This window comes from Excalfactoria chinensis, chromosome 8 (genome assembly GCF_039878825.1).
Source record: "Excalfactoria chinensis isolate bCotChi1 chromosome 8, bCotChi1.hap2, whole genome shotgun sequence".
Taxonomy (NCBI): domain Eukaryota; kingdom Metazoa; phylum Chordata; class Aves; order Galliformes; family Phasianidae; genus Excalfactoria; species Excalfactoria chinensis.
The window spans coordinates 12,008,668-12,023,432 of record NC_092832.1 but is presented as its reverse complement, the minus strand read 5'-3'; the positions used below and the strand labels follow the sequence as shown (position 1 = coordinate 12,023,432).

The window sequence follows — 14,765 nt, the reverse complement described above, 5'->3', positions numbered from 1 at the left end:
CAGTGCAATGATTACACGTTTAGTGCCTCCTGACTGAAATTATCACAGGCTGCTTGAGAATGTAAAATTATATTGTTTATGGCATTGTCTTTAAATTGCAGTAGTTTCCCTAATAAATAGGTCTATTTAACTGATAGCAAAGTGCAATCTAATGCACATAGAATACACAGAGTTAAGTTTTATTTTAATGTTTCTTATAGAAGTGAATCTTAGAATACAAGCTATGGGTAACAAAAACACAACATCAGCATTCTCTGCATGCAACTTTCTGCAAACACTTTGTGAAAACCGCTGTAGATCAACCATTTTTTTTCCCAGTGCAACATCTAGGAATTAGTATAACAATAATCTTCTTTCCGCATGATGTTCAGCTGTCATAGGGAATAGTTTCTGAGAACCATGTCAGCATAAATGCCTTACAGAAAACTGTGACTAAGGGACTAACTTTGAGAAGCCATCATACAAATCTATCAACAACTGAAAAGGTTTCTTTAAAAAAAAAAAAAAAAAAAAGCAAGTGTTATTTCTCATAATCTGATATGAGTTGGTCTTTTTTAGCCATCTTGATATTGAGTCTGATATATGAGGAGCTTCATTTTTTAATAAAAGCATATAATGATGCTAATTTCCACCCAAAAGGACTCACAAAACTAGAACTGTGTCCTTTCCAGAGAGAAAGGTGCTGCTCCTTAGAGTTCTGACTATAAAATTATGTAAATGAGCATATTTTAAAAAAGGGAATAAAACTGTCTTTCAGTGAAGCAGAATAATTTGATAGTGACACTCCATGCTTAGAAACTGTAAGATGCAATTTTACACTGCTTTGAGTACAAGTACCTTTGAGCTGTCATGCAGAAATGGTTTCTCATACTTGAAAATGGGGTTTTTCCTTTCATCTTCCAGGGATGTGTGCCTGTCACTCTCCATTGCCATCAGTACATGGAACTGTGATTGTACTTGGGGCAGGAGACACTGCTTTTGACTGTGCAACATCTGCTTTACGCTGTGGAGCTCGTCGTGTGTTTGTGGTCTTCAGAAAGGGCTTCACTAATATCAGGGCCGTCCCAGAAGAGGTAAAACTGGGGAGAGGAAAAAAAAAAAAAAAGCATTTATAAGAAGGAATAATGGTTATTTCTGTAGAGACTGAAGGTGTTGTTGGTACTTAAAAGACATCTACTCAAATATTTGTTTTTAAAAATGCTCTTAAAGTGTATAAAAGTTTATTTAAGCTCTAAATCTCATTTGATGTATTCTCTGGAGAAGTCATTTCTCTGCTGTGCCCTTTAAAGAAAGGGATGCCTTTGCATAAAAAGGGTAAAATTTCCTGTAAAGTAGAAATCTGTAAAGTTCTGAAAATCTTGGAGGCACCTCAGAGATCCATCAGGCATTTGAGCATTATAGGTAATTCTTCAGGTCCAAGGATTATATTTTATGGCTGCCGCCTAGTGAATCTCAGTGATCTTGACATAGCTTTGGGAGTCTCTAAATTCTTGGAAGGAAATTATGATGATTTTTGTTTGAATCACTGCCAGTGGCAATAGAGAGATGACATTAATCACAGATTTTGGTGTTCAAACTGACTTTTAGTTTGACTTTGCACTTTGGCATTTATCAGGATATCTGCAAATTCTGAAACTGTCTAAACCTCCTCAACTTATTCCTATTACAAGATTTATATATTTTTTTCTTGTTATTTTTTCTTATTTTGGTGCTTTTTTTTTTTTTTTTTTTTTTTTTTTTTTTTTTTTTTGTACATCCTTCATACTTTTGAAAGATTTTAGCTAGTAGTACATCAATTGCATCTTTATAAAGGGATTTATGGGAATTTGATCATGTCTTTTCAAGAAGGTGGGCATCTTAGAGATCTATACAAGGTGGGTGGAAGTGGAAAAAGCAAAGAACAGGTGATCTGAAGCATAAATTCTGTTTCAGTTGCACTTAAAATAAGACATCTAAACACCATGATATTACTAAAGTAATTGTAGCAAAGATTCATGCTATTCAGATTCTTCTTCATTAAAAATCTGCTGTCACTCTAAATCCAAATCTTTGTTAGCAGCTTAGGCCAATTCCTAAAAGTTACCAATGCTTATGTTATCACACCATACAGGAGTTTTGAAAAACAGAAAATAAATATAGATTTGGCTAGAGGCCATGCTAGAATGACATCAGGTTGAAAATTTTGTAAGATATTACATGTGGAAGATATTAAATTTACATTATTTGTCTGGTAAAGACAGACAATAGAATACTGAAGTCTCTACAAAGGCATGCTGTTAGACTTTGGTAATTTTACCACATCAGAGAATATTAAGTCTCGGCTGTCACACTGTTATTTGCACATGGCATTTGATAATAAACACAATCATAGAAAACATAAATTGGATCAAGTGCTTAATTAATATTATGCCTGTTAAAGCACAGACAGTTGCAAAAGGTAGCTCTTCTGCCCTCAAAGAAATTTTTCAAAGTGACAAGGAAGAATAAGATAATCAGAAAATCACAGAATTGCAGGGGTTGGAAGGGACTTCAAGAGATCATCAAGTCCAAACACCATGCTAAAGTAGTTACTCTACAGTACTGCACACAGCTAGGCATCCAGGCAGGTCTTAAATACCTTTAAGGAGACTTCACAACCCCTCTGGGTAGACTGCTACAGTGCTCTGTCACCTGTACTGTAAAGAAGTTCTTCTGCATATTTGTTTAGAATTTCCTGTGTTCCAGCTTTTGGCCATTACTGCTTATTCTATCACTATACACCGCTGAAAAGAATTTGGCCTCATCCAATCGCTTCCCATGCTTTAGTTATTTATAAACACTGATAAGATCCCCTCAGCCTTATCTTCTCTAGGCTTAACAGATCCAGGTCTCTCAGCCTTTCCTCTAGTGGGAGATGCTTCAGGCTCTTTACCATCTTTGTCACCTTCTGCTGGACTCTTTCTAGGAGATCCCTGTCTTTTTTGAACCAAGGAGCCAGAGTCGGATGCAGTACTCCAGATGTGAACTCACCAGGGCAGGGTAGAGGGGGAGGATCAACTCCCTCAACCTACTAGCTATGCTCTTTTTAATGCACCCCATGATACCATTGACCTTCATGGAAACAAGGATATGTTGCTCATGGCCAGTCTGTTTTCCACCAGGACCCTTAGGTTCTTCTTTACAGAGCTCATTTTTAGCAGGTCAGCTTTTAACTAGTACTAATGCACGTAGTTATTCCTCCTTTTTATTATCCTTTACCTCCTTTGCCAGATTATAAACCAAGTGGGCCTTAACCTTCCTCGTAGCATCCCTGCAGGCTCTGGCTATATTCCTATATTTTTCCCAAGTGGGCAGGCTCTTTTCCCTCAGTTCTTGGACCTTCCCCCCTTTTGGGTTCATCAGTGAGCTCTTTGTTCATCCATGCAGGTCTCCTGTCACCTTTCTTTAATTTCTTATCTTAGGGATGTACTGATCTTAAGTTTAGAAGAAACAGTGTTTGTCGAACAACTCTCATGGGTTCCCTCTCCTTCCAGTGCTCTATCCCATGGGACGCCTCTAAGTAGGTCCTTGGAGAGATTAAAATTGGCTCTTTTGAAGTCCAGCAATCCTACTTGTAGCTTTGCTTCTTCAGTGTAAGATCCTGAACTCCACCATCTCATGATTGCTGCATCCTAAGATGCCTTCAGTTCAATTCTTATGCCCTCAACGAGCCCTTTGTTGTTAGTAAGAACAAGGTCTGGCAGCACACTTCTCCTCATCAGCTCCTCCACCACGTGCATTAGAAAGTTATCTTCAACACATTGCAGGAATCTCCTAAACCACGCATGCCAGCAAATATCAGGATGATTGAAATTCCCATAGGTACCAGTGCCCGGGATCACAAGGCAACTTCCAGCAGTTTGTAGAAGACCTCATCAACTTCTTCCTTCTGATCAGGTGGCCTGTAGTACACATCCACAACAGTGTCACTAGTATTAGCCTGCCCCTTCTCACCCACAACCTCTCCACGTGATTCTCTTCCACACCCAGGTGGGGCTTGGTACATTCTAGCTCCTCTGTTGCATAAAGAGCAACTCCAGCACCTCACCTCACCAGCATGTCTTTCCTGAAAACGACGTAAATGTGTCAGAAAAACATTTGCATTGCAAATCTAACAAGTGCCACTGTCTAGAAACTGATTGATTGAGTAGCACTGCCGGCTCAGAAATCAGTATTAAGATGCCTATCAGTATAACATACTCAGTGCCTTCTGCTAAAGAAGAACGTGTGGTAACATCTTGAGTGAACTTTTCATAAAACTTATCATGTTTGTTATTTATTTCATTACTTCTACTCTACAGATGGAACTTGCAAAAGAAGAGAGGTGTGAATTTCTGCCTTTTCTCTCCCCTCGGAAAGTTGTACTTAGAAGTGGACATATTGTTGCAATGGAGTTTGTTAGAACTGAACAGGGCAGTGATGGAAACTGGAAAGAAGATGAGGATCAGGTTGTTCGTCTGAAAGCTGACGTGGTGATCAGTGCCTTCGGCTCAGTTTTGAGTGATGCTAAAGGTAATCCTGGGTAATGCATTTCATGGATACTAGCTGTCGTTTTAGCTGCACCCATTTTGTGTCCTTTGGCAGTTTTATGAAATAAGACTTCTGGAGATTACAAAGCTTGTGACTCAGTCCTTTCCACAGTATTTGGTTTGCCCTTTAATTATACTTCTTAGGACAAAACTAAGAGTATGATTAACAAGCAGTTTTCTGTATGTTACTGTCGAGCAGGAACCCAGATTAGAGGTACAATTGCTCAGTATGTATCTTGCTTTTCTCTCAGTGCAAAAGGAATAACTAAGAAGACTCTTGGGGATTTCTCTTGGGCTCATTAATTAACCTTAGAGAAACTCATTATACTACTACTTTAGACTGAACTGATCTGATCTCTGAAACCTTTTTTACCTACTGAATTAAGAAAGAATTAAGACAGATTTGTTATTCTGCTTTAACCAACTCTGGGTATCACTCACTTCTTATACATACCCAAGAGGAATGTGGCTTCTTAAATGCATGCAGGATTTGTTAAATTGTTTTGTGCTTTTCTCAGCATGTCTTGTTGTTTACTTGTTCTTTACAAACTTTGGTCTTAAAAAGAAAGGAAAAAGAATAGAAATGAAAAGGAAAAGCATGTATTTAGTTCAATAATAAGTATCAAGTAATTGGGACGTAGATGGCATTTCATTGTCTCAATGTGTTACTCAGATGTAAAAGAACAGAAGAAATGTTCATGTTGAACTAAGAACATGAGAACTGAGAAAAGTTCAGACTGTTCTTTGACACTAGGTTAAAGAGCTCAGATACATGTATCAAAGGTGACTTGAAGGTTCAAAACATAAGATCAATTCGGAATGTTTTGTTGTTGATAATTTAAAAAATTCTATTTTGAGTCTTTTGGAAGGATTTCTAGAGCCTCATGATAATTCAAGTATTAGTCTATGCAAGCAGTTTGTTTCGTTGTGATTCACAGAACTTGTGATAAATGAGTGATTCTGTTTTCTCCCACACTGCAAACTGCTGGGTGGTTTTTATTGTGTTGCTTTGCCATGATACTGTGCTAGTTTTGTATTTTCTGCTATGCGTTTGCCCTGTAGATGACGTGTTGTGACGTTACTAAATATGAACACAAAATGTGAGGGGAAAAAAAAACCCACAGCAATCTGATCATGAAAGAAGAGAATCATTGCCCTTGGGGGTGAGCAGCACTCTTCAATTTCACAATGTGTTTGTGGTGAAACTGCTATTAAAATAGAAATCAAATTATAAAGAAAGAGGCAAGAAATATCAGCATTTGTTTTGTACCTTGTGAAAGAGCTAAAACTGGAGGGAATAAAGAACTTATTCTGAGCACGCCATTCCAGTTGCTTTTAGACCTTTATTTTTTGCCTAAGATGGTCTAACAAAAGTTGAATGTACTTTTCACCACCAAGCTGAATTATAACTAAAACTTGAGGCATACACAATAAAAAGGAACAACAAAACACATAAAAAATCCCTGATACCTTATATTCTTAATGTCTTTCCAAATGTCATCATATTTTTGTATTTCGTATTTTTGTATTTGAGAGATGGAAATATTCAGATTTTTCCAACAGGAGTTTGAGAAGAAAACACCAGAGCTACTTGAAACTAGATTAGGCACTGAGCAACCCATTCTGGCTTTGAATTTGATCTAACATTGAAGAAAGTTTAGGACTAGGTGATCTCCAGAGGTTCTTTACAGTCTGAATTTTTCCATGTCTAGATGACTTGCACATGTGTTGAATAAGGATGTTATTTGTTGCACATGCAGAGTTCTGTCAATGATCTAATTTATCAGGCATCTCTAAAAATAATGAATGCTGGTATAGGTGGTATAGAATTGGTATGGGTTCAACTAGAAGGATTTGTCTGTTTCTTATTAATAATGTTGTTACTGATGTAAGAATAAAGAAAATGCTATGAGAACCAAAGGGAATGAAATGAGTCTTAGTCTCAGTTCAGTGAAGTATAGGACATTCTTGATATACCTGTTTTGCTTAACACAATACAAATACGTGGGTGCTGCTGGACTCAGCAGAAACAGTCCATAGGTTAGAAAGCTTTTTTTGGTCTATTATCCTTATCAAACTGTTTCACATTCTCTGGCAGAGTAACTATTACATTTCCACCAGAGATTCCGTGCACTCGTAGTAGATGTTTAGTCTTAAATATATATACACACACACACACACACATATATATATATGCTAATTGTGTTTTTAAAAAACAGTTCAGTAAATATTCATCTTCCCATTGGAAATCATATAAATGCATCATTCATTAAAAAGAAATCAGTTGTAAATCCATTTTATGCTCATGAAGTTGTTAATAGACAAAGTGGGAGTGTTCCCTCTAGGCAGTTATAAGATCACTGGTACTTTACTGAAACCAGTTTAAGAAAACAAAAGGTTAAATCAATCTACCACAGTTGGAATGAAAATAAGGTTTTACTTTGTTGTAAAAAGATTTTACAAGCACAAGCTGCTTTTATTTTATTTTAAATTCTTGCATAGATTACTAAAATTTTCAACCATCATAACTGATTACCATAAGCCAACAGATGAAGGGAAATTTTGTACCCTTTCTGATGTTCCAGCTTTTTTGCTTGCTATATTATTTTGGAGAACTGCAGTGTATTACTAAAATATCTCTGGCACCATTCTAGATTGCAGCTAATCAACATATACACATGTAATGCTAATTACATCCCAGTAGTGCATGCAGCCTCAACATCCTATTCAAAACAGATACAGTTGGTTTTAAAGTCTAAACTTTGAATACTTTTTTTTGTTGTTTGTTGTTGTTGTTTTTTCTGATAAGTGAAAGGGAACAAAATTTTGGGACTGCAAAATTTTGCACAGGAACAAATGTCTTTGTTTTGATATATTCTTGTATACTTCTGTGAAGAAGCTGGACCTTATGTGGAGAACCATGACAAAATTGTGGAGAATAGTACACTTGGCCAGAATGCACTCCAAAATGGAATGCAGGACAAGTATACTGTGTAGAGACTGGTGGCATACATTCACTACAACATTCTGTTCAGCAGGCTAGTAAGAGATAGAAAATAGCTGGCAGCAGACTTTTGGTAGGAGCCTCTCCCAGTATACCTGGTGCCCAGCTTTAACCAGTTAAAGCACTTTTATTCCTGTTTCAGTACATTAGTGGGGCATAGGTGGTGGAAAGGATGATTGTGTGCCTTCCTTTGTCTTCTGGGCCTCCAGACTGGGCAGCATCAGCAGTTAATGAGACTGTTAGTGTGTGATTTAGTTATAGTTTTACATTTGAGATTAAGGAAGATACAGTATATTTGTATTTTTCTGAAGTAGTGCTTCTATTCACTGTAAAGGAAGTCTGTAAGATGGATATCAAAAATAACATTAATGAGCTACTAAAGCTAAAATTACAGGAACTTATGAAATTGGTTAAACATAAAAACCATTAAACTGTTTATTGAAGCTTCACAGATATACTGCAGCTAATGAGCATTTCTGCTATTTAAATAAGCCCAAATTGAACACACATTACATGGATACATAATTAGTCATGGCAGTCAAACACACACAGATTTACTTTTAAAGCTTTATTTGAGGAATCTTTTCCATTTGATTTGTTTTGTTAATTAAAATATTTTTTCTGTATTCACTTACATTTTAATATTGTTTTTGCAAGCACAATAATTTGCTGCTGCTTTTCCATTTGTGTTTATTTGCTCTGTGAATATAGCAAATGGAGAATATCTATTCAGAACTGTCCTTTTGTTTGGTATTATTTGTGTTAGCATCATTTGACAGCATTAGAATAATTCAACTGTATGTTATTTTTCATCCAGAAAGTTCCTTTCAAATTATAGATGAGGGCCGCTCTGAAAGTAATGCCTCTTACATTGCTATGTTGGCCCACGACATCACAGGCAGATTTTGGTAGTATAGCAGCAGAGGCTGAACCTTCCAACAATATTCTATCATATTTTGTTGCTGTGTGACAGATGGCAGTAGAGGGGCACTCTGACAAAGTGGCATCTGACATGGAATCGCGTATGGAGTGAAGGTGTGTCATAGAATTCTTCCACGCAAAACTAATGGCACCCACTGATATTTGTTGATGCTTGCTGTGCATTTATGGAGACAAAAAAGTGGATGTGAACACACTGAGGAGGTGGCAGGTCGCCTCCACTGGTATAGATTTTTATGAGCGCAGCATGCAGGCTCTTCTTCATGGCTGGCAAAAATGCACAACTAATGGTGCTGACTGTGTTGAAAAATGCTGAGAATTTTCTCCATCAATTATTGTCATATAGCTCTTTGTATCTGTTGTGTTTTCCATGGAAATAAATGGGATTTATTACATTCAGAGCAACTTATGTATAGTATCTCATCAGGATATAAAGGAGAAGGTAATACAGGTACAAGATTGCACTCCAGATTTTGAAGAAAGAGGGAAGAAAAAACAAACAAACAAACAAACAAAAGCTGTAATAGTTTGTAATTTTAAAGAGTGTGAGATTGCAGGCATTGGAAACACACTCTTCCATTACTCTGTCCCAAGCAGAGCACCAACAAAAACAGAAAGTAAATTGTTTGCTTGTTCCATGGCAAACAGCAGCTCAGAAAACTGATAGCGAGGTTCATCTTACAAGACCAGGTTTAGCTCCTAGATTCTTTCTCACGCTTTGCAGAGGCAAAGAAAAAGCTTCCACTTGGGAAGACCAGTGTTCTTCCTTTCTTCTTGCAGGTAGTGTAGTAAGTAGTTCCTTCAGTTGCTCCAGATATTAGATCTAAGTTGTAAGGACATTAGGAACTCATATAAGATGCCTTTGAATCATGTCCTTATTTTTACTTAACCTAAATCTTGGAGATTATAAGAAAAACAGAAGGAAATAGCTGCTGGATACCATGTCAACCGTACCACAAGGGAACTGTGCTTTCTCAGTTTTTAAAACACTGAATCAGGCAGACAAATCCTCAGTCCCCAGGGGAAGTTGTTTCAAGCAGATGCACATTGGGCTTTTTGGCACTCAAAAAGCTTTTGATATAATTATGGCGATACAGTTATTTTAGCACAAAACAATCCAAAGACTAATTTGAGAAAAGCAGCAGATCTGGGATAGCTGAAATATTACCTATTTCACCCCCACAATGAAAAGAAAGTAGTAGTCATAACTTTTAGTTGTACATAATTTCCTGTGGAAAATCTACATGTGCAGCAGTGTGTTGCCCTCTAATATACATACTGTAGTTCGGTATTATCTCAGTGGAAAAAAACAAACTCATCTATCCTAACCCCAGAACCAAACCCTGCAATGGCAAGTTTTCTACTGTGATTTTTTTTTTTTTTTTTTTTTTTTTTCCTTCTGAACATGTCTTTACAAGTCTGTATGTATTTGACTTGTGAGAACTGTCTAGATCACCTGCTGAGATGGCACCACTGCACCCAGTAAGTTATCTTATGTATAGCAAAGATGATTGGAAGTTGTCTTGATGTACAGTCTGAGACATAAAGAGGAAGTTAACATGTTGATTTATAAATATTACTGAAGTATAATAAAACTATCAGCAACTACAGACACTTTCCTTAAACAAAGAAACAAGAACAACAAGAACAAAAACCACCAACCCAACCAACTGTCATTTCCAGACTGAAAATTCTCTCCCTCTGAAGGTTCTGTTTGGAATGACCTTTCAATAATTTAAGTATTTTTAAAGGAAACAATTTCATAACTTTTTGATTCTGATACTAGGCAAATATTATTCTTGCCAAGTTAAGCCAAAACTCTGTGTAGGATAGGAGGGATTGTGCAAGGAGGGATTGTCTTGAATATAGGTTAAATATTTCTGCTTTCAATTTAAAATTTTGATTCTCCTTTCTGAAACAGATGCAAAAACAAAACAAATGAAAAAAACAACACAAAAACCTCCAAAACTTTGGGTTTCAGTCCTATGACCATTTGTGTTTGCCAAGGATAAGAAGGAGAGCATAGGTGGGATAAGCAGATTTAAATGTTTGTATCTTGCTTTTGATTTTATTATTTTACCCTTTATTATTTTGCTCTGCTCTTTAAAATACATTTGTGATATTTGATTTGGAGGTAAAGGGAGATACAGAGCCTGGGAAGAAAATTCCATCATGACATTGTGTGAGAAAGATGTCTTTGAAGGTTGTTGTACACCTGTCTGTGCACTGGGGCAGTGGTGTAAATTTGCCCTTGTGTTGGTGTAGCAGAAATATTCTTGTTTTAAGCTAGCAGGTTTCTCTTTTACATATATGACAGCACAAGTACATCAGTTTAATTGACCTTGGCAATCTGCATCTGCTAGCGGCATGTCCCTAAGGGGCAGCACAATTTTAAGCTGCATTTTATTGCAAAATCTTCAGTTCCTGTAGATGTAAAGCCACATAAAAATAACTCACTTTGATATATGGCATCAATGTCTGCTGAAAATATTTATTGAAATTGTGATTCTCTTCATGAATCTATTCTGAAGTGTCTCAATGATAAGAAAATAATGTTAGAAGTTGCATAATCAAAATGTTAAGAAAGAAAGATTATTTTTAAGGTCATTTATTTGTAGTCATTGCCATTTGTCTAATTGTTTATTTGACTGATTTTTTAGTTGTTGCATCTACGTTGTTTTTAAGGACAGTGTTAATTCATACACAGAATTTCTATATATACTGTTCACTGGCTTTAAAAAAAGTAAGGTATCTTAATGAATGATCTAAATATTCAGAAATTGCAGTGAAAAATATAGGAAAGATAATCTTTGTGTAAGCATTTCATTTTTATTGTATAGAAACACTCTATATATGTACATGCTTCAAAATGAGCTTTAATTTCAGAATGTCGTGAGCTTAAATATCAATGCGATATGTTTTCTATTTTACTGTAATATATCTTTCCCAGAAAAGAAAATGCTTTAAATCAGTACATTTTTTCAAAACCAAAGCTGTCAGAGGATAACATTTCCTGGTATGGAAAATGTTGCATCTAAACGTTTTCTATCAGGTTTGATAATGACCTGTGGAAAAGTAGCAGAATATCATTTCTGTTGTGAGCATTAAATTTTGAATGAATTTCTCAAAACCATAAATGTTCTTCTTGGGTTTTAAACCTCAAAAATCATATGTGGTATATGAAGTTGCACAGGAGTGAATATGTTAGGTTTTCAGGTGGAAAGAATGTTGATGTGGAAAGTACAGTACAAAGCTACGGGTAGAAGGGGAAAAAAAAACAAAAACTTTTTTTTTTTTTTCCTTTGTTAGCATTGTTATTAATAGGGTTTTCAGAAGCGTTTTTTCTCCTGGGGTGTAAATAATACTAGCGTGAAAGACTTTGTCAGTTGTAGCTTCTGGGGTACATTGTTTCGTTTCAGGGAGAGAGCAAAAGAACACTAAAAGCAATTATTTCTTGTAGTCAGTCACTTCTTGCAACCCTTGTCTACTTGTATTTTGTAGACACATCTGGTTTTGCAGGCACAGAGGAAGCAGCCACTTACTGATGCTACCAAAGGACTGTTCCATATAATAGATGATATTCTTCTGAGCTGTGTTACTATGTACCTCTACTATCTCAGAATAAATGCTTCTGTATAGAAAAGAATTTTTCAGTTCTATCATAAACTCACATTTAATTAAGTGAAAAAATTAGACCTTGGAACAGCTTTCCTAATTGTTATCAGAATGTATTTGAGAGATTTTGGCAACGTTCTTTTTCTTTCTTCTGTTAACATATTTGTCCTTCACTTTAATTGCAGTCAGAGAGGCCATGGCACCTATCAAGTTTAACAGATGGGGTCTTCCTGAAGTAGATCCAGAAACTATGCAAACGAGTGAACCCTGGGTTTTTGCAGGTGGTGATATCAGTGGTCATGCTAACACTACAGTGGAATCAGTAAATGATGGAAAACAAGCCTCTTGGTACATGCACAGATACATACAGGTAACTATTTATTTTAGATCAAATATGCAAGCTTTGAATCTAAATTATTTGGTAATTTGTACATTTACTAGTCCTTCAACTTAGATCACATACTTGATTTTGAGGAGTTATCTTAACATTGAAATCTAAGAAACTATTTCTGACCTCCAGCTGTGAATTCCGGTCAAGGAAAATACACAGTGTAAGTAGAAGTCCTGGTTGGTAACTGGTGAAAAGGAAGTGAGTCCATTGTTATTAAAAAAGTAAAATATGGCAATACTACATGAAGTAAAAAAAAAAAAAATAAAAATAAAAAAAAAAAAAGCCACAACTGATATATGGGCAAAGACATTTTTAGTATCTTTAGAGTACAAGTACATGAGAACCAGAGTTGGCTTTGCTGAGGCTGTTCAAATGGAAACATGGAACAAAATAGTCATTGAATGCAAAGAGGAAAATGATGTAAAAGAGAATTTACCTTAGTAATAGAAATATAAGGGGTACAGACTTAAAAAACTTAGTAATTGCATGATCCATTTGGTGCTCTTTCCAAGTCTCTGAGCATTTCTGCTAGCCCTGCCTTCTCTAGCTGAGGAGAGAGCACTAAGTGTAGAGGAACTGTCAGAGGCAAGATACAGCCCATGTACAGACAAACAGCCAACAAAGACCATGTTCATTGTGCAAGGAACGTTTTAGAAGTATGATACATGATTCATTTTTTCCACCAAAAGAGATTTGAACAACTGAAGTTGGGACTGTAACAGCTCGATGTCTTTCTCCCCCATCCATCTGCTCAAAGCCTCTCTGATTTCATGTTTGTGCAATTTCATGTTGTTGGGGTCTGATTTCACTTCCTAAAAATACTTCAACTGAAAACTTGTTGTTAGTATCTGTGCATATTTTTTTTCTTTTTTTCCCACTTGATCTAAAGCACTATTTGTGTCCTGGCTTCTTCAACCCTTTGAAAATGCTGAGTGTGAAACATCTTTAAACCCCAACCTACTTGCCTAATTTCTCAGTACACAGTGAATTTGGGTAACTGTGATACTGGGAGATCTACTTTTTGTCTCCTTTTTCTTTAACCCTTATAAATACAACTAACACTTCAAACCCCTCCTTTTTCATGTTGCTTTCTCCTCAAAGCCTTCCTTATAAAACCACTGCACTTTTTTTCTTTTCTCTTGGAATAAATAGAATGCTTTGCAAGAAATCTGAATAGTCTGGTTTGAGAATTAGAATTTTAAAGCAAACAGGCTTGTGATATTAGAGAATTTCCGTTACCCTTTGCAGGTTTCAAGGCAGCTTATTCGACCTTACAGTCTCACCAGGAAGCTAATGGGAAATCCTTACAGCAATCTTCACAGGAAAGTTTCCAAATGTCAAGTGTCACCTTTCCAGCTGTTAGATGAATGGGTAGCCCAGGGGCATTTATTTGGATGTGCAGCCCTTGTAAAATCTGGTTGCTGTGGTGGAGTGCACTGTAATTTGGCAATTTACTTTACCAGTTTTTGGACCTGATAGGTATGGAGGAGGGTTTGTTTTTTAAAGAAGTTGTTTATGAGAGGATGATGTTATTCTCATGTTTATAGAGGTAGATAATGTATGTGGGCGCATACCTTTGTATGTATTGCGTGTTCATTACATTGTTCCATATTCTGAAAACTTTCTATGTGACATAAAGAAAAACCTTTTTAAAGTACCTTATTTTATCTTGAATTTGAGATTCTTAAGATAAGCAATCTTTGTGTGAACTGAGTGTCTGAATTATGACAGATTTTAAACATATTGTTATTATCTATTCATTTGCATTTTAGTTATAGAAATAGGTAGCCATTTCCAAAACCATCAGCACTCTCAGTAATTAAATCTATAAATGATGCAGTCAGTGTTTAGTTATATAGAAATATTCCATAAAACGTATCTACCAACTCAAGACAAACCCCCCACCACCCCAACTCCTTGCAGAAAATCCTGTTTGAACAGCGTGCTCCTGCTATCCCAACCTACTCCAGACAAAAGGCTAAACAAACAGATGGGCTTGCTATGTGCCCTGAAACTCCAATCATTTCAAGCTCTGGCATATGATCAAATGAAGCATGAGATCTAGACTCAAGAACTCTCCAGTAGAAATGCCTTATGTTCAAAACCAAGAATTATTTACAGAAGCTTCTGGGCTGCTCTTTCTCTGGAAACTTTCCATCATTAGTTGCCTAGATGTCTCCTGCCTCTTAACATTTTCTGCCCGCTCTGCTAAGCATGGGTTAATTTCAGAAATTGTTGCCTGCAGCTCTGTGATGGCTTAGTTACTATA

At 36.3% G+C, this 14,765-nt stretch overlaps 1 protein-coding gene across 5 annotated transcripts in view; it reads left to right on the top strand.

The window, feature by feature from the left end:
• DPYD (dihydropyrimidine dehydrogenase) overlaps positions 1-14,765 on the top strand; it is a 314,271-nt gene that overhangs the window by 139,243 nt on the left and 160,263 nt on the right. For 4 of the 5 annotated variants that reach the window (XR_011904470.1, XM_072342915.1, XM_072342916.1 and 1 more), the window contains exons 10-12: positions 904-1,073; positions 4,320-4,530; positions 12,291-12,475. Coding sequence is in view for 3 of the 5 variants with exons in the window: in XM_072342915.1 (XP_072199016.1) it covers positions 904-1,073; positions 4,320-4,530; positions 12,291-12,475 (566 nt within the window). In the remaining 2 variants the exon portion in view is untranslated. Of the gene's footprint in view, positions 1-903; positions 1,074-4,319; positions 4,531-12,290; positions 12,476-14,765 lie in introns of those variants that run through there. The other variant, XR_011904471.1, reaches the window with a different exon arrangement.